This window comes from Coturnix japonica, chromosome 1, assembly GCF_054131305.1.
Source record: "Coturnix japonica strain WE chromosome 1, WE-NBRP24, whole genome shotgun sequence".
NCBI classification, from domain to species: Eukaryota; Metazoa; Chordata; class Aves; order Galliformes; family Phasianidae; genus Coturnix; species Coturnix japonica.
In genome coordinates this window covers 114391540-114410160 of record NC_140663.1, presented here as the reverse complement: position 1 = coordinate 114410160, position 18621 = coordinate 114391540, and the positions used below count along the sequence as shown (strand labels likewise).

The 18621-nt window shown below is 41.8% G+C and overlaps 2 protein-coding genes across 8 annotated transcripts in view; both read left to right on the top strand.

The window, feature by feature from the left end:
- The window catches only part of WWC3 (WWC family member 3), a 90445-nt gene extending 86596 nt beyond the window's left edge, over window positions 1-3849 (top strand). For all 5 annotated transcript variants that reach the window (XM_085532039.1, XM_085532032.1, XM_015886914.3 and 2 more), the window contains exons 22-23: window positions 247-374; window positions 1426-3849. In XM_085532039.1, coding sequence (XP_085388165.1) covers window positions 247-374; window positions 1426-1492 — 195 coding nt within the window. In that variant the 3' untranslated portion in view covers window positions 1493-3849. The remainder of the gene's footprint in view (window positions 1-246; window positions 375-1425) is intronic.
- A 581-nt stretch (window positions 3850-4430) lies between these two features.
- CLCN4 (Cl-/H+ antiporter 4) overlaps window positions 4431-18621 on the top strand; it is a 33674-nt gene continuing 19483 nt past the window's right edge. The window contains exons 1-5 of one of the 3 annotated variants that reach the window (XM_015886956.3): window positions 6676-6761; window positions 11919-11996; window positions 14308-14459; window positions 14622-14721; window positions 17828-18015. In XM_015886956.3, coding sequence (XP_015742442.1) covers window positions 14316-14459; window positions 14622-14721; window positions 17828-18015 — 432 coding nt within the window. In that variant the 5' untranslated portion in view covers window positions 6676-6761; window positions 11919-11996; window positions 14308-14315. Of the gene's footprint in view, window positions 4553-6675; window positions 6762-11918; window positions 11997-14307; window positions 14460-14621; window positions 14722-17827; window positions 18016-18621 lie in introns of those variants that run through there. The other 2 variants (XM_015886939.3, XM_015886947.3) reach the window with 2 other exon arrangements.

Here is an 18621-nt window from a genome sequence, read left to right as displayed (position 1 = left end):
TGAGAGAGCAACGAGCAGTAGATAATTTGAATTTAATGCATACCTTTGTAAAGAACACTAAGAAATTAAATAGTACCATTAGTCTCCTGCATTGATGGTTCTTAGGTGTTCAACTATTTCAGACAATGTAGTGGTGTGGTTTTACTGTGGTGATTGGAAACAGTCCACCATGTTAACCTGAGTATTTTTCTGTGTTATTTATTCACATTATAATTATTAGCATCATATTCTTCACCTTGTTTTCAGACACGACAGACCAAATTTGAACATCACCAGGAGCAAGCAGCTGAAAAGATGCTAAAGAAAGCATCAAAAGAAATATACCAGTTGCGTGGGAAAAACCAGAAGGAGCCTATTCAGGTGCAGACTTTTAGGTGAGTGATAATGTGCCCTGAAATAACATAACAGTTTATTACAGAAGTTAGAGCTCCCTAAAGCAGTTAGCTCAAATTTTGCGTGTCTTGAATATAACGAGTAATTTCTAATCACGCAGTGATTTGAACACTTGAAGTTTCCTATGAATTACTTGTAGTGAAAAGAGGCGAGGTTAAGGTAAAATTATAGTGTTACAGCTCTAAAACACCTGAGGAAAGAAGTCTTCAAGTGTGTACAGCATACCTTGGGTGATTCTTTCAATTTAGCCTAGCTGCTGTTAAGTTGAAATGATCTCTCCGCTCTTCAGTTCTGTCCTATGGGCCTGAACAGTTTGTTTAGTGTCGTGCATAAACATTATTAGAGACGCTGTCTCTCTGAAAATTGCTCAATAATCCTCCAGCTTCCTTTTAAGCCTTTTATTTGGGCTTTGGTTCCTGTTTCATCTGTGTTCATGTAGCATGCATGTCCTCTCTTAGATTTAGTTTGTGTACAGGTATCAATATAAACAGTGTGCATTTCATATGAAGAATTTAGCACTAATGGTTATAAATGTTTTTAGGGTAGGTGTAGGCATGGGGGGAAGATCAGCAGCAATTTTACATGATGCTGCTTCACACAGTGTTCAGATTGCTCAGAATTTGTTTGTGAGGAATACTTAAGTAGAAAACTTGACCATTCTCTAATATTGGAAGGGGAAAGGTCTTCCTCACAGATGTGGGGAGGAATTAAGAATGGAAATTCTGGGGGTTGTTTTCAAATCATATGTTTCTGGTAATGACTGAATATATGCTCATAAAATGATGTGGGAAATTGATAAAAATGAGGTAAATTAAGTGAAGGGTAATTGATTGTATAAATAACTGCGTTCAGGGGAGGGCTTCCAAAAGTGTATGGTGAGTAAGTTTGTAAGTTGCTTGTATTCAAGTAAGCCCTCCGGTCAGAGTGTGAGAAATAAGAAATAATAAGTAAAGGAGTAAAGAAATGGTTATGGCAAGGAGTTGGGAAAAGCAGGACGTACATCTGACTTCTTCTCATCTTTTTTGATTGCAGAGAGAAGATAGCATTTTTTACAAGACCAAGGATTAACATACCTCCTCTGCCGGCTGACGATGTATGACGTGTTGCATTGTAAACATGAAGTATTTATCGCTTTTATTTTAATGAAGTTATTAGATTAGCCAAGTTTCTTTAAAAAACAAAAAAATAAACAAAAAAACCCCACAAAAAACAAAGCAAAAGTGCAAAAGCTAATATACACGTTTTGTAAAAAATAAAAAAAGGAAAAAAAGTAAAAGTAAACAAAAACATATATATAAATATATACATATATATATTTTATAATAGCGACTGCAACGAGGCTTGGTTTTTCCTTGTTGTGAAACTGACATCTCTGAAGACAACTTATTTTATAAAAGATCGACTATCCTGTTAAGAGCGTGTACAGTTTTTATGCTGTTTTATTTGACTTAAAGGCTGGAAGACAGAAACAAAGTGAGTTCAGGCAAATTCACTGTAGTGTAATTTATTTATAGTGCCTTTTTTTCCTTGAAGGAAAATACCTACTTTAAGATGTATTTTAAGACTGAAATTTTGTTCTTCAGTATTTGTCATACAGTAGAATGGAACCATTGAGCTGGTTTTGTTTCTGATACCTGAAATGAAAATACTATGTTCTAAAATTGTCACTTTTTTCAGCTTTATTATCTGTAGCTTATTATGTACAATGTATCCTTTAGCACTGTCTGTGTCATAGCAAAATATTATCACCTGCGGTGTGTTCAACGCTGATCAGAAGCGATGTTAAACACCACAGCATTCGTTTGCATGTTCTTACTGTGCACTAATAGAATGTTTTCATTTCGGTTGTCTCTAAAATATCTTTATATTCTTAACCAGATTCTCGATTTAAACGGAGGAAGGAAAAGGGTGACAGATCTTTGTTTTGCTGTTTAAGGGAAAGGGAATTAAGAGAGCTAGCTAACTGCTAAAGGGATACAGCAATTCCTATGGTATCAAGACTCTGACTTCAGTCAGGAAAACGTGCTCATTTCAGAAAGCAGCTGCAGTAAGGAAGGGTGCTTAAACACATGTTCTATCTAAAGGATATGCTTTGAGGTTACTGCATGTGAGTTCTTTTGAACAGTGACACTTTCCAGGAAGGAAAGTTCTGGACTATATAATTCAGGAAGATGTAGCTCACTTGATTGCTGGTTGGATGAGCTGAGATCCGGTAAAAATAATTTTACTTGTTTGTTGTCATGGAAGACTGTCGCTCTGCATTCCCGAGAATGCCAGTTTTGTGTCCTTGCATCCTGCAAGTATGTAAAAATACTTCTTTACTAAGCTACTATAATAGAGTTTCTCGTATTTTTCTAATTACGCATTACCTACAAAAAAAAAAAAAAAAAAAAAGGTGCCCAACACAAGGCTAACTTTGCAAATGGCTGGAATTGCCTCGAAAGAAGATGATGCTCTCTTTTCATCAAGGGGATGTGCCCGGGTCAAATTGGCTTCAGATTTTTATGCCGGGAAACCAAAGCAACAGCAGTCAGAAGCTAAGCAGACTCACGAAAACCTCTGATCAATTGGAGTACTTCAAGATATTTTGTAAGCGTTTTTAGTGAGTATCAAGAGCTTATGTTCTGTAAGCTTGTCAAAGATATGGAAAGCCTGAAAGTGAAGCCGATTGGCTTCTGTCTGCCCAGTCTGAGGCCATAAGTGCTGGATATGGGGAGTTAAATATCAATCATTAATCAGTGAGGATGGTTAGCAAAGACAGTTAATTTTAAACTAGCACTTCGGAAACTATACCGATAAAAAACACGTAAATCACGTAAGAAATTGTTAGTGTTTGGGTGAAAGTCTAGGGACAGCAAGCTTTCAAGTGCTTGTTACTTGAAATGGTCAGTTGGTCAGAATTTCATGTTTCATAATCAGTGGAGGCCCTTTCATAGTAGTATGTATCATAAGTTACCATGCAGTGCTTCCAGAAATACTTGCTATGTGCTAAGAATAGACAGCATCGTGTTCTCATGACAGTGTTTGAATACTGGAAGAGGTTGCCCGGATAGGTTGTGAGGTCTCTGTCCATGGAGGGATCGAGGACTTGACTGGGTATGGTCCAGGGCAGCATGGTTGCGTTAGACCCACCTTGTGCAAGGGCTGGGATAGGAACCTTCCTCCCACCCTAAACTGATCTCTGACCATTAAAAAAAAGGGACAATGTCTGTCGGCTTCTCTGTGAGGGGGTTCCGTTGGTGTTTTTAATTAGTGCCCGCTGTGAGATGCCATCGGTTTTCTCGTGAGTCTGTGATTCTGACTACTGTAAATGAGTTCTGTCTTGATGTGGTAATGAGTTATCATATTCAGTATTCATCTCTCTCGTTTTTGTCACAGTTCTGTATGATTGTGTCATTTTTTTGTATTATTTGAAAGTATTTCTTCTACAAAATAAAATAATTTGCCATAAACAAATAGAATTCTGTTTGATGCCACAGAAAAAGACTTTGTTTCAGGGGTTGGTATTTGCCGCATTTATGATCCTTTCATAAAGACGTCGTATATTTGCATAACAGCGAATGTTTTCAAATAAAAGAAAGAGGAAATCTGTGAACTCAGAGACTCCTGAGAGGTTACACTGAAGATCTGAAATGGATACAGAGTGTAAAGAATGGCAGATCCGTTTTCCCATGTGGTTACTGCTCACGATAAGTTGACAGCTGTATCTGAAATTCATGGTTGACTGTTCCGAATTCCTGGGTGGCTCCTCTCTCACACACTGAGTTGTCTTTTTTCTATCAGAATTTCTTACTCGGTAGATTGGCATTTGAATTAAGCTGACACTGTTATTTCTGTAGTATCTTAGTTTGTGACCAGTCTCAATCTGGAAACCGCTCAAAAGAATGCACAGTTTTAGGCTGAACTTTACTGCTGATTTCCACCTTAATATTTGTAGGAAGACCATTGTTTGTTTGTTTGTTTCTCTCTGCAATCCTGAACTGCAGGAGCACAGTCAGAATTGAAGTACTGACACATGACACCTTTCTCTGTGCGCTGTTCGCAAGGCATTAAGGGTACGACAGAGTTTAGGTTATTTTTAAAATGGTCTGCTTGAAATAGTCATTCGGGATACCAACTGTCTCGCTACCACCAGGATCAACTACAAAAGCTACAATGGGTATGTTGGTATGGATCTTCTGATATAAGAATTAAGTCGCATGTATATTTCTTGCTATGATTCTTGTGAGCGCTTTGCAAAACCTCAAGGTAAGTGCTATATAAAAAGAGTGGATGTTTTTTCAGGAGTCAGACGAATGACATGTTTTGTGTCTATTTTCAGCTAGGTGCAAAACTAAGATTAGAACTGTGTTTTTAGGGGGGAGAGCATTTCTCTGCTTGTTTTGGGTCCCATCTTCTTTCTAACAATGGAGTCATAGGAATGAAAAGGAGAAAAATGTATTTACAGAGGGACTTGAGAAACTGCAAGCTAGCAAAAGCTAAACTGGTACAATACAGTAGCTATTTTGTGTCTATGACGTGGTATTTATGTTCTGTTATGTGCTTTGTGACACAAAAGGTCCCAGGTATGTTTGGTTGCATCTGACTAATTCATTGCTGCTTGCTGTTTTCCCTACAGTCTTGCATAATGTGATCAAGGAAAGTTACAGATAAATTATCAAGTGCTAGTGTTTAACTTCCTCCACAGAATTCAGCTGGCTTATTAATGTTGATTTAATGGGCACAAATAACAGACTCTGGCAAGAAGTTAGGCCTTTCACGTTTCTCCACTTTCCTGATGTGATTATAGCAGGTCTGCAGCAGTTACCAATGCACAAATAATAGAGGAATGTGATCTGTGCTGCTATGTAAAGGGCATAATCAAATCTCTTTTCTGAAGGCGTGCTCCTTGCTCCAGAGAGCTGTAGGAAATTTCAGGTGAAGCAAGTGAAGAGATTAGGTTTCACAGTAAAATGGAAAATGTGCCTTCTGTTTGGGGAATCCATGTCAGAAACAACTTGCTCCGGTTCACAGACAAGATCTGGTGGATCTGTGGAGCCATTCTGAAAAGGTTTTGTGTACGCTGTACCAGCTGAGTTGCTTTCTTGGGCTGGGCTGTCTGCTTAGAGCATCCCCAAGTATGTGTTTAAACACACTGGGACAAAAAGACCTTCTGGAACCCTGCTCCTCAGCCTTTGAAGTTAGTGGAATCCATGCATGTACCTTCCAGTCACTCATGGGTATTAACATGTGTGCCTGGACAAGGTCTTCCTCTACCTGTGCACCTGCTTGGTGATACAAAGGACATCCTTGAATGCCCTCAAGTGCACAAACAGTATGTGCAGTGTTTGGATAAGGTGAACCAAGCAGTAACTGTGTGTGTGCAAACATGTGTGAGTGTTTGTACGCTGTTTCCTTGAGGAAGAGAAATAACCCTGCACTGCACAGTATGCTCCTCGGGGAGTGCAACGCTTGTACCATCAGCTTTCAAAATTGTTATTTTGCTATAGAGCCTGCATACACTGCAGGGTATAATAAGAGCAGAACAAAATACAACGAAACAATGCTGAGGTGTAATGCACGGTTAAGCAAAATGATGAAAGATAATCGCTGCATTTGAATGAAGCATTTTAGGATGTTCTGATGATGAAGTACTTGATAGGAGGATTTAAGGCTGAAGTTTTGAAGAAGGAAAAAGGAGCCGGCATGGAAGAGAGGACCTTTCAAGCAGCTATGGTTTCACTGATGAAAAAAAGGCAGAAGGCTGCAAGTGGGGTGATTTAATGGGTGAACAGGGTGGAGAATCCGGGACTGAGCCTTGAGGGCAATTTTGCAAAGCTTGACTATGACCCAGCAGTGGAGTGTGAAGAGAAGGGAAATTTGCAACGGATGGTGGGACTTGGTTTGTCTGACTCCCAGGCTGCTGTGATTACGTATTGCAGATAGATGAAATAGGATAATTAAAACACTTGTGTGCTGCTGCGGGGTCAAGAAGAAAGCATCTTAATTTGTACGCTGTCTGTACATTGCTTTTTCCTCATGAAAAATGTGTTTGTTAACTGCTGTTGCAGCAGAATTCATAAGCCCTCTGTAAAGAAAAAAAACCAAACCACCACTTCTCAGGTAAGGGGGAAGGAAAAGCACCAGCTGCACTTGCAGTTCTCAAAGATAGGTAGGGAGGGATAAAGAAGCTTGCGGTGTAATCCTGCAGGATTACAGCTCGCGCTGTCTCTCTGCCCCGTCTCCTATCAGATATCCTATAGACGGAGGATGCAGTCACGTGACCATTACTGCTTCCTCCCCATGACATCAGTGCTTTGCAGCCATACCACCAAAGAAAGGATGCTTTTAAAATCTTTGGGACTGGGCTAAATGATGTTGAATTGCAGGTAAGCAACATTACTTCTTCAACAAATTAGCGTGCCAGGTGCTTGTGTGCTGCCATCCTGGAGATCCCGCTCTGTGAGGCAGTGTTTCTGCTAGAAAAGAAAGCAGAGCAGGTTCTTTGCGAGCAGAGGGCTTGCAGGTGCAGAGGCTGCTTGCTGCTGTTTGCTGCTTTTCCAGCTGACATCTCCAGCAGAAAGGCTGCCAGCTGCAGCCTTAAAGCTGAGGAAGGCCCTTTGTCCCTGCGTTTCGATATGGCTCCATCATGTGTCTGCTGAGCTTTATTTGCGGGAGCAGCCATCATCATGCAGCCGTGCAGGGAGAGGAGGGAGCAGCAGTGCCATTTTCATTGCATTGCCAGTTTTGTGGCTTATTGCTGTGGGCTTTTTCTCACCCTAAAGGCTGCCTAAAGGAAGTTGTGGAGGGAGATGTGTCTGAGCTTAAAAAGGAATGAGGATTAACTTGCTTAGGGGGTGAGCGGATGTATTTGGGGAAAGAGGCTTTTCTTCATTAATTTTTGCTGACATGGTTTGCAAGTAGCCAGTCGGACAGGTTTTTTGCATGATGCGCTGTTGTGTAGGATAGGAATCGTTTGTCATCCAACGTGAACGTGGAAAATAATATTCCAGAAAGGACATAGGATATGACGAGCAGATTTCCAGCTCTTACACAAGCTGCTCAAAAGGCTTGAAATATCCCCACTGAATGGATGTTTCAGAGAGTGGTATTGCTGTGCCGAAGTCCAGAGCCTGCTTTCATTTCCTACAATGATGCACTGTGTACAAATGTACGAAGACACAAATTTGCAGAGGGTGGCCTTCGTGGCCTGTTTTTTTGTTCTTTTTTTTTTTTCAATTCAGGATGTATTTTTAAACATATGTTGGCTTTTTATTTACATTGCGTTATTATTGTCCTTAAGATGAATGGTAGAAGCAAGAAGCAAACTCACATTTGACTTCATTCTGCTCAGAGAAGTGAAATTGTGCTTGTTGATTTTTGCGTTAAGAATCCTGATGAATAAACGCGCGCTCTTGAAAGAGAACGGAGGATGACTCAGCTGCAGCTCCACAGGGCAGGCAGGCAGGTGGCACGTCAGTCACAGCCTGCAGAATGTGCTATTCTGCCTGAAAATCCTCCTCCTAATTTATGTTTTGCCCATCATTGAGAAATATGGAAGCGTGACATGGCTCGGGTCACAGCCAAAGACATGGGGAGATTTTGCGTCTGTGGTGTTGGCCTGTAGGGCGCACATATTGGAGAGAGGTACGTTCCGGTCTCAGGTAATGTGGTTGTGTGAGAAAATACGGGGAAAAAGATATAAAGAAATATGGAAAACAAAGCCATCAGCGGTAGTAATGAAACACTGGATCCAATGAAGGCGGCAGTTTTTAGAAATAGAAAGCCTTTTTTATTATTATTTGTTCAAATAGAATCTTTGCTTTTTCCAGATCTCTCCTCAAAAGCAATAGAAATACAGGCTTGTCATTTGATGAGGTAGATGGCTGTATGCTGATGGCACCAGTGCTGAATTTCCTCTTTTAACTTCCTCTGAAGCATCACGAGAAGTGTTGGCTCAATTCTTCCTAGCACTTAGGAGTGCACCAAGTTCAGTTCCTGCTCGCCATGCATGCAGGGACACGGCCCTTTGCTCTCATGAAGTGCATAACCCCCCAGCTGCCACACACCAGTGTTACAGACACTACATGTTTTTTTCAGCAGCCCTGATTGTATTTGAGTGCTGTATGGAAATACGTATAAAGCAGTTGTTCACCTGGGTTCCTGATTTGAGTCAAGGCCTTTTTGTACAACAATGGACAAGGTACTGGCCTAAATGCATGCTGGGGCAACTCTGAAACTCCATCTTGCAGGTGAGGGAACTTGGAGCTATGAAGTCACCATTCTTGAAGCACACGGCCCACCAGCAGCAAACACTGCTGTACAAACCAGTGCCCTCCTAGAAAAACACGAAGCTCCATCTATGTTGGAACAACTCGCTGCCTCCACTCAGATCATGAGCAGTGTTTTTCTTATCAATGGAGTCCATTTTGAGCGATGCGAGTGCAAACGTTCCACTTGACATTTTTGAGAAAGAATGAGGTTCCCCCTCACCCCTTCCCTTCCTGACAGAACTCAGCAGCTGAACTAATTTTGCTCCATCTTTCCAAGAAACTGTGAGCGGAGAGCAGACATGTGATGTTTCGTACCAAAGGAACTTGCCCTCCAAAGGGAGACCCAGGCCAGGAGGAGCTGGGTTGCAGTGGTTGCACGGGCCTCTGGTGCTGAGGGTTAGTGCCATGGCACAGAGGCCTCTTTGAAGGTTAAGGGAGCAGGCCTAGCTCTGCTGTGACTGCTAAGTCCCCTGCCACTGAGGTACCTCAGCTATTAGTTACATCTCCCACCAGCTTTGGGGCACATGGGGTGCCCTGGCTTCCAATCAGGCCACTCTGTGTCCCAGGCCTTGCATCCCCTGTGCTCCAGGCCCGCTCCCAATATTGCTGCTGTGATCGTACCCTTAGCACGTGCGGTGGCTGAAGAGAATGATCAGAGACTGTGGTTCAGTCTGGAGGAGACTTTGGGCTTCAGTTTTCCACCACGTATCCCAAATATTTCCCCCCTCTGCCTCCCAGGCCCTCTCCCCTATGATCTGCTGCCCTGTGCTTTCTGAGCTTGGCTGTGGCTTCATCGTTTTTTCCATAGGGGTTACTCAGGGTAAAGCCACACATCCAAGATTGGCTGTATGTAGCTTGCCCATGCTACCACAGCAGAAATCTCCTTCATGTGTGGTGACGGGGCCCTACAATAACATGCTGCAGTGTTTTAAAGTTTTGTTTCAGATATGGCAATCTGCCTGTGTTTGCGTTGCAGGAGATGGCAGGGTTTCACAGTATGGTTTACTCGTATAGTGGGATCAAGCCAATAATCCTTTAACTGTAAGAAAGGGATTTGCCAATTTTATTATTCATTTTCATTTTCCCAGTTTTACTGCTCTATGTTTTATTTTTTTCCAATGCCACATTATGTTTCCAGAAAAGCCTGTGACTGAGTTGAGCATTTTCTTACATTTCAAGGAGTCCTTGGTCTGATCCTAGGCCATCCCTGTGTTTTTTAAGCACTGCTGTTAAGGCCGAGGGTCAATAAATGGATCTCCTTGTTCAATTTGAGGCTCTCATGATGAATGGTCTTATATAGCTCATGGATACTTTTCAGACTGGAGAAATCTGCACATTTAACTCACGGTTCAACCTCTACTGAAGACATCTTTCTTGTAAGATGCTGTTGGGTGATAATGATCTCATAACCGTTTTACCTCCTGTATCTTGTAGGATGCGCTGTTTCTAGGTCATATTCTGTGTGGCAGGGGATGGAGGTGGAATTGCATCTGTCCCCCTTGGCATTTTCATGACCGTTCATAATCAGGTCCGCAGAAAAAAAAGTCCCAGAGATTTTCATGTGATAAGTCACTCCAAACAAATACAGATTGGGCAGTTAGGGTTCTGCTTTTCTTCCACATCCGCTTCTTCATGCGACAGCAGAGGAGTCATTGGCAGAGGTGTGCTTTGCTGTTTGCATGGTGTTGTTTTTCACATAGCAAAATCCACGCTGCTACTTTTACAGCAAACAGCATAAAGGTGAAAGTGTATAGGGGAACATTAATCTGCTAGAAATAGTGTGAGTGTTGGAGTAGTTCAGTAACTGCGACCTGCTCAAAGTAACTTAAAACTTGTTAGAAATGTGTTTCCAAATGTGCTGTGTGTTGTGTCCAATTGAAACAGAAAGCAGGATGAGGTGACCGTAGCACATCTAGTAGCAACAGGCAAGGGCCAGGACTTTTCCTGTGATGACTGTTCAGCTCGTTGTTTCTCATCAGTGCACTTTTCAGCTTCTTTGAACCACGAGATGATTTGGACTGTGCTTGCCATGTCAAGTGTATTTCAGATCAAATCAGTCAGTTCATGTAACACCTACAATGTCAGTTCATTGATACAGCTCTTCTAGCTGCGACTTTGACATTTACACATGCTGTAGCAGTGCCAGAAAGCTCAGAGGTTGTCAGCATTTGAATTATAAATGTAATTTATCACTTTTCCATAAAACTTTGTGCTGTTGTGCTTCGTACAGCTGACTTGCATCTCTTCTCATGCAACACTTCACATGTTTATCGGTTCCAATAGGTTTGTTTCTTCATTCAGCTTCCAGCAAGAATCAGTTTACAGTTGCTAAAGCAGAATATTGATTAAAACATCCAGTTGTAGATTAAGCTATTCAGTGGCAAAGAGCTGAAGAAGGCTCTTTCCGTGCTGAATCGCAGGGAATAAAATGGGAAATGTGACTCAAGGTCAATAAAGGCAAAATGATGGGGGTAATGACCCTAAGATCCCACAGAATGATGGGCTTCTGTTTCTCATGGAGTACATATTAGAGTTACAGCAGATTGCTCATGGAAAATGTTGGATGCATGCCCTAAGCAAAATGAATGCCAGGAGTTGTTAGGAAAGAATAGGGGATGAAGCAGGAAACATTTGCTGCTGCACAAATTGTTTCATCAGCACCTGAAAAAGTAGTTGAAAGGACAGCAATGACATCTGAGACATGGAACTACAAAGGGACAACACGCGCACCCAAGAGTCACTCAGCAGCAAAACAATATTCAACAATTTCCAGTGTGTACAGGCTTTGCTGGAGTATCCAAATTTCTTAGATATTTGAGTCTTAGGAGTGGCTACGAGTTGCATTTATTGCTAATTCTGTGTGCAGTGAAATTGCAGTGTTTTCTTTTGAATTAATGAGGCGGGAATGGCTACTTCTGATGTCTCTGTGATCTGTGGCCAGAAACTGTTGCTTATAGGGAACAATTTATCATCTCATAATAATGCAAATGTCTCTAATATGTGAGATAAGTTGCCTTTGAATAGCATTTCTCTCTCATCAGCTACAAAAGGAGTTTAGATTCTAGTGTCCAGAGCTTAGTGCAGATTTGTGATGCTAGATGAGACAACACACACTGTGAGTATTTGTACTTTTGCTGTCCTAAGAGTGGATTGCTACTGTGCACCTGGCTACAGTCTGTGTTTGGATGACATTCATTTGCCCTTAACATTTGTGTATTAAATTAAAGTATCCATAACTAAATTGTTAGTGTACGGCTGTGGTTTTGCTGGCAGGACTGGGAAGTTCTCTGCAAGAACCTTGAGAGGAGAAGTTAACCCACCAATAGAAGCTTTGGAGACTGTTTCAGAAAGGTGAGATAAAGAATTGCCAATAAAGAGAAAGACAGTGGTACTTAAATGGTGCTTAGTGCCAGCACATAAGAAACATGGAATCTCTATACAGCCCAATTAAAATTGTTAGAGCCAGAACTGGTTTTTGTCTAATCTGACATCACATCTCTGCATTCAAAAGCATGGCAGCTGGCATGGAGTTTCAGGATGATAATCATCCATCTAGCTGCAGTTCCTAGATACTGAAACTATCTAGAGTTTGAAGTTTGTTTTCTGAGTCTTCCTTGGCCCTGCAGTCTCTAGCACTTCCTTGTGTCCCGGGGCATGCCGTACAACACGTATGTCTGGGATAGATTCAGGCTAAGATTGTAATTACCCACATACTTGTGGTCTGGCCTGCTATTATCCATCACAAAACTGTCATGTGCCGGGCATTGACAGCATACTTAAGAAGCTATTTTTTATGGGATATAACTAGCATATTGGGTAACTTTCTTGTAGCATTAAGGAGAACTTGCCAACTCTTTCAACACAGTAGTTTCCAGACATTTTTTATAATAAAGCAGCAGGATTGCCTAGGCTCAAGCAAGCCGTCTGGACTGCATGTTCTTTACAGGTACTACTTGTATGGGAAGAGTAGGTTGAAGGAAATGACCTGTGTGCTACAAAATCATAGCACTGTCTGATTTTTCTCTTCATTCCAGCTTTCTATACCAGCTTTCCATTTCAGCCCCCAGTCCTGGTTTACAAGATGTTGAACTTGAGACCACTTGCAGCTTCAGCTCACTAGTGTCAGCTGCAGCATCTTACCTTCGGACTCCCACTTTCCTTACTAGTGCTGGAGTGTGCTCCCATCTGCTTTGCTAAGTACTGCTATTTTCAACTGTCACTCCTCTTTTTAACCACCTCCATCTTGTGGCTCCTTATTTCTGCTCTGCAGCACCAGGTGCTGCACCTGCTCTGCATTTGGCCACCTTCCCCAGGCTGAAACTGCCCTGCTTGATTCTCCTGCAAGCAAACATCCTCAGTTTGCACACTTAAAAGGACTTCAACAGAATTATAACAGTGACCTGCTGTTTGCCTGTAAGATAATGCTTTTTTCAGCTGCTTGGGCTGAGCATGCTGGCTGTGTAGTCCCAAAAGTCTTCTTACTCAGTGGAGTGTGAAGAAACATACACTGTCGGAGCTGAGTATTCCTGCTTGTTATATTCCTGGTGTCAACACTGGGGCAAAAATTTAAATGGATAGGATTCAAATAAAACAGTTGAAAATTGGTAAACTGTGGAAGGATGGATGACACTCTTATCACTCTTTAGAGCAACACGTCCTTCTCTGTCTCCAGAGGCAGCCTAGGTAGTTCTTATGGTCTAGATACCAAACTTTCAGATGGATGAAATTAAGTTGCTTGAATCCTGTATGCCTAAAATACTTACTTAAAAGACTCTCTCGCTACTAAAGGTTCCTTATGTTGGTAATGATGTCAGCCTTTTCTGTAACCTGTTGTATTAGTAACTGGAGATTACTTATTACCTGGGAGAAGAGGCCAATCCCCACCTTGCTATAACCTACTTTCAGGTCATTGTAGAGTGATAAGATCTCTGCTGAGCCTCCTCTTCTCCAGACTGAACAATCAATCCCAGTTCTCTCCTCTGCTTCTCCTAAGACTTTGTGCCACAGGTCCTTCACAGCTTTGTTGCCCTCCTCTGGACATACTCCAGGACGTCAATGTCTTTCCTGTAGTGAGGGGCCCAAAACTCAACACAGTACTCAAGGCGTAACCTTGACACTTGGTCTTGTTGTACCTCATGAAGTAGGTATAGTTTCTGAGGCTTCAGGACAGCGGGCATGGATGGTTCTCTGCTTTCATTTCCATAGTCTGAAAACCCAGATGAATGATAAATGGTAAATTTTAGTGTATTATCATTTGTCTTCTGAGTTAGTAACTTTGTCTTCTCAGTAGCCTCACCACAGGTAGGGCACCTTCCAACATGTGATCAGCATTTAACTTTGCAGAAGCCCAGAACCATCCTGGGTTTTGGGGAACTATTGGCCAAAAAAAAAAAAAAAAAATAATAAAAGCTGTATTTCTACACTTGGGCACTCTGCTTTTTTTGTGTTGGCTTTTAAGAGCTTGCCAAGCTCTTGAAGTGGCCTTCAGCAGTGTACTTTTCCTAATGGTAATGCATAGACTTCAGTAAGTGCCCACTAGAACTGCTGAGCCATGTTTTCTAGAGTTTGTGGTTTGTGGAGGGGTTTTGGAAGATTTGATTCCAACATGTCTGGCAAAACTGCATGAATTTACTGAAAAACTTGTTTTCCCTTCTATATACAGACCCTAATATGGTTAATGCAGGAGAAATGAACGGTTCTGGCAACCTGATGGATTTTCTGGATGAGCCTTTTCCTGATGTCGGGACTTATGAAGATTTCCACACTATTGACTGGCTGCGGGAGAAATCACGTGACACAGACCGCCATAGGAAGGTAATGGCTATAGCAGAGCGCCTCTACAATGTGGTTGGGACTGGAGGAAGCAGAGAGTAGAAGAATTTTTTAGCCTACTTTTGAGTAGATTAATTTAGCCTGATGCACTAAAATTGTGTTAGCCTGGATCAAAAACACAACTCTATGTACGTATCATTTCAGATTACAAGCAAAAGTAAGGAATCCATATGGGAATTCATCAAGAGTTTGCTGGATGCCTGGTCAGGATGGGTTGTAATGCTTCTCATAGGACTACTGGCAGGTATGTGTGTGCTACATTACTTTTTCCTGGAACCACCTCACTCAAATTTTCTGCAGTACCATTTGTTTCTCTCTTTACTTTGTTCTGTGTTTGCTGATTTTTCAATCTAAAAAAGCAGTTATGTATCTATGCAGTTATAATACTTAATAAAAGCAGTCCCGTTGAGTGCTGACTTAGAAAAAACACTATTAATCTGTAGAGGGAGTTTCCTTGAAAATATGTTTGTAAGTACTTTACACTCAATTGACTGCTTTCGCCTTCTGAGACTTCAGTTCACACAGCCAGTTTTATTGTAGATCTTTTTTTTTTTTTCCCTTGTCTTCACTTAGCTGCACTCTCCAAGTAGATGTTGTCATGTCGCGAAGGAAAATGTTCATCGTGTACAGTCAAGTGGGAGCTTTGTAAATCATTATGTCCACTTGGATATCTTATTATATATGCACGAAGGGAAAATACAGTTTCAAACTCAGTTCTGCATTTGCTCTCAAGCCAGACAGACATTACATATTTAACAGCATGTTTGAACTCAGATGGCAAATTCATTAATTGCTCACGTTGCCCCTGTCTTCTGCATGCTTTAGCACATCTTCCAACTTGGAAAGCTCTACTTCTATTACAAAGTTGAAACAGCTGTCATTTTTTTTATACTTTTCCAGTGATGTCAGGGTGCTCTTGTTTGACAGTGCTTAGTAGAACCACCATGCAAAGCTTCACAATTTCCAAGCAGTGTGAATCTCAGTTTTGCTATCTGTCAAGTTAACACATTTATCATAGCCCCTCACTGCAAGAAAGACATCGAGGCCCTGGAACATGTTCAAAGAAGGGCAACAAAGCTGGTGAGGGGTCTGGAGCACAGGCCATATGAGGAGAGGCTGAAGGAATTGGGAATGTTCAGCCTGGAGAAGAAGAGGCTCAGGGGAGACCCACATGCAGAACTGAATAACTCCACAGTAAAGCTCTGATGCTTGTACATCTGTCCTACATACTGAAGGTCGAGGGTAAGCTAGAGCTGAGGTGCATTAACTTTAGCAAACTTTGTGATGACGCAGGTGCAGAACAGCACGTTTTACCACAAAGAATAGAGATTACTCTGTTTTTTAATTGGGCAAGGACTTGTGAATCAGCAAGAGAACAAAAATTATCTGTGTGCTCATGATCTGGGCTGTAGACTTTGCCTGCTCTTGGAATGATACATGTGCTCTGTGCCTGTCAAAGATGGAGCCTTGGCTCAGCTGCACAGCTGTGGGGCAGCTCTTGGGCAGCTGAATCCGGGCATTGCCAGGGGCAAGGATGGGGGATGGTGAGGAGGGGGAAAGCAGCAGCAGTAGTAACCAGGGCATGAGGGGACTGTGCCCCTGCCACAGCCTTAGGGGGGACAGAGGCCAGCAAGGTGGGACTTTTGGGAAAGGGAATGACAAGAGCCTCCTTGTATTTCCAAAGGCACTTGGAAAAGCTATTCAGGCCCAGGATTTTAAAGCTAGTTCACATTTTTCATTCCAGGTGGAGGATGTGTAGACCAGGGGACTAAATTCAGTTCCTTTGATGGAAAAATATGAAAATAAACATGTGCTATATTGCAGTTTTGCAGTGACATGTCTAGACAGCAATGTTAAGATGCCTAGCTTAATAGTTAAAGGATTGACTTTTTGAGATGCTGAGCAGTCTGCAACTTCCATTAATTTCACTTGAAGTTGCAAAGATTTATAACTGTTTTATTGTGGTCTTGACTGGTATCTGATGAGAAGTAAAGGCCTTAAGGTGTGCCAGGAGAGGTCCAGGTTGGATATTAGGACAAATTCTTCTCATAAAGAGTGGTGATGCAGTGGCACAGGCTGCCCAGGGAGGTGGTGGAGTCACTGTCCTTGGAGGGGTTGAAGAAACGTGTAGATGTGGCACTGAGGGGCGTGGGCAGTGGGCATGGTGTGATGGGTTGATAGTTGGACTAAATGATCTTAGAGGTCTTTTCCCACCTCAGTGATTCTATGATTCTGTGTATAGTTCTTCATACTCTTCCATTCCATCAAAAATTCTACACACAGTTTGTGTGTTGACAGGTATTCTTCCTAAGGCATTAAGAGTATATGCTCATGTGTAAAGCCCTGTGGATGTGTGGAACATTTTTTGTTCTCTGAAAAAAAAAAAAAAATCAGGTTGTGCATGACTGAATTATTTGATATTATTATTATTTATTGTTGTTTCACAGAAATAAAAAGCAGAAACTTTATTTATGGGTGAAATTAAGTGACCTCTAGGGAAAAAGGGAGCAATCCCCCACACCTCCTCCCTTCGGTTGATCAGATACTTAGTAGGAACCAGAAAAATAAAAGTTTTGAAACTATCAAAACTACCCATTACATTTTCCAAAATGTTTTAATCTCACTGAAATTCAAGGACAAAACACACTGTAAAAGCAATGTTCCCCTTCTTCACCAAGCCACGTGAAATTTATGCGTCTTCTGGCCACTGGATGTCGCTGTAGCTCTGCGTAGTTACTGGGAAAAAGCTTAGATGGGGTTTATGTGTGCAAAGAAAGCATGAAGAGTAATTTTAATCTATGTATTCAGATTGGCAATGAATGTACACATCAAGAGTCTGATTCTATTAAGTTTGTAAGTCAGAATTTGGCATCCATATTGCTTTTGCACCAAAACCATCCTTTTAAAAGGTTGCTGTATTGGGACCAGAAAGCCTAAAGGAAAGCAGCAGAGTCCTCCTTCTTTCCACCCCTGAAATGCACAGTGTGGCTTGGGCCCTGTGGCCTAGCCCTTACACACAGCCCTGCTGACTTGTATCAGATGGTCTGCCTGCCTGGTACAGGCTGCAGGAATAAGCCCAGTGTTACCCAGGCCCTCCCTCTTTGTCAATTAGCCAGCACGAAAATAGCCAAACGTGTTGGTATGGCCATTTATTTGCAGTTTTCTCACTGTTTCTTCCACTTCTTTGTTATATCCATGAGCTCCAACCTGAGCAACTCTAAGATTCTAGGGTATACTGCAGCTTCTTCCCCGCAGGATGTATTTTTGCTTTTAGTATAAACAGATGTATTTACCTCATGGCTTGGTATTTTTCAATGCCATGTCTCCTCTATATGCATTTCCTTCTCCAGGCACATTAGCCGGAGTGATAGATTTAGCTGTGGATTGGATGACAGACCTGAAGGAAGGTGTCTGCCTGTCTGCGTTCTGGTACAGCCACGAGCAGTGCTGCTGGACGTCTAATGAAACGACCTTCGATGACAGAGACAAATGTCCCCAGTGGCAGAAATGGTCTGAACTTCTTGTAAACCAGTCAGAGGTATGGGGGACCTGATGGGGGTGGGGTGAAGGAAGGCTAGGGAATGCCTCTTTTTTATACTTGCTGATGCTCACTCCAGAAAGAGAAAACTTTATGAATGGAAAGCGATGTGTTTTTGGATTTGGTTGATTGATGCTGTTGTTTTTTGTTGTTGTTGCTGTTTATTTTTAAAGGCATTACCACAAGCAATGCCTGCACAATTTAGGATAGGTCCCGTTGTTATAATGCCGTGTGTGATGGAAACTGGAAAATCTCTCTCCTCGTTTCTCATTTTAAATTGTAGTTATTTCCGATACAGGTAATCATGTTTCAAAGCAGAATGTGTGGAAGTTTTGCATTCTAACACATCTATGATATTCCTCCTCAACCCCTTGCAGAAGGTGGTACTTTCATGGTATTTTGTTTTCACCTCAGCTATTCAATGTATTGAATAATATCAATTCCTTCAACACTCGGATTTTAGGGCAGAATTATTGTACTGAAAAATATCCCCCATTTTTACAGGTGACTTGGAGGTAAAGTTCAATATGACATTGGGTAGGTGGGACGGATGTGTCCTGGAAAGAAAGGGCTTATGTGATATTATAGGCCCAAGTAGAACATTTT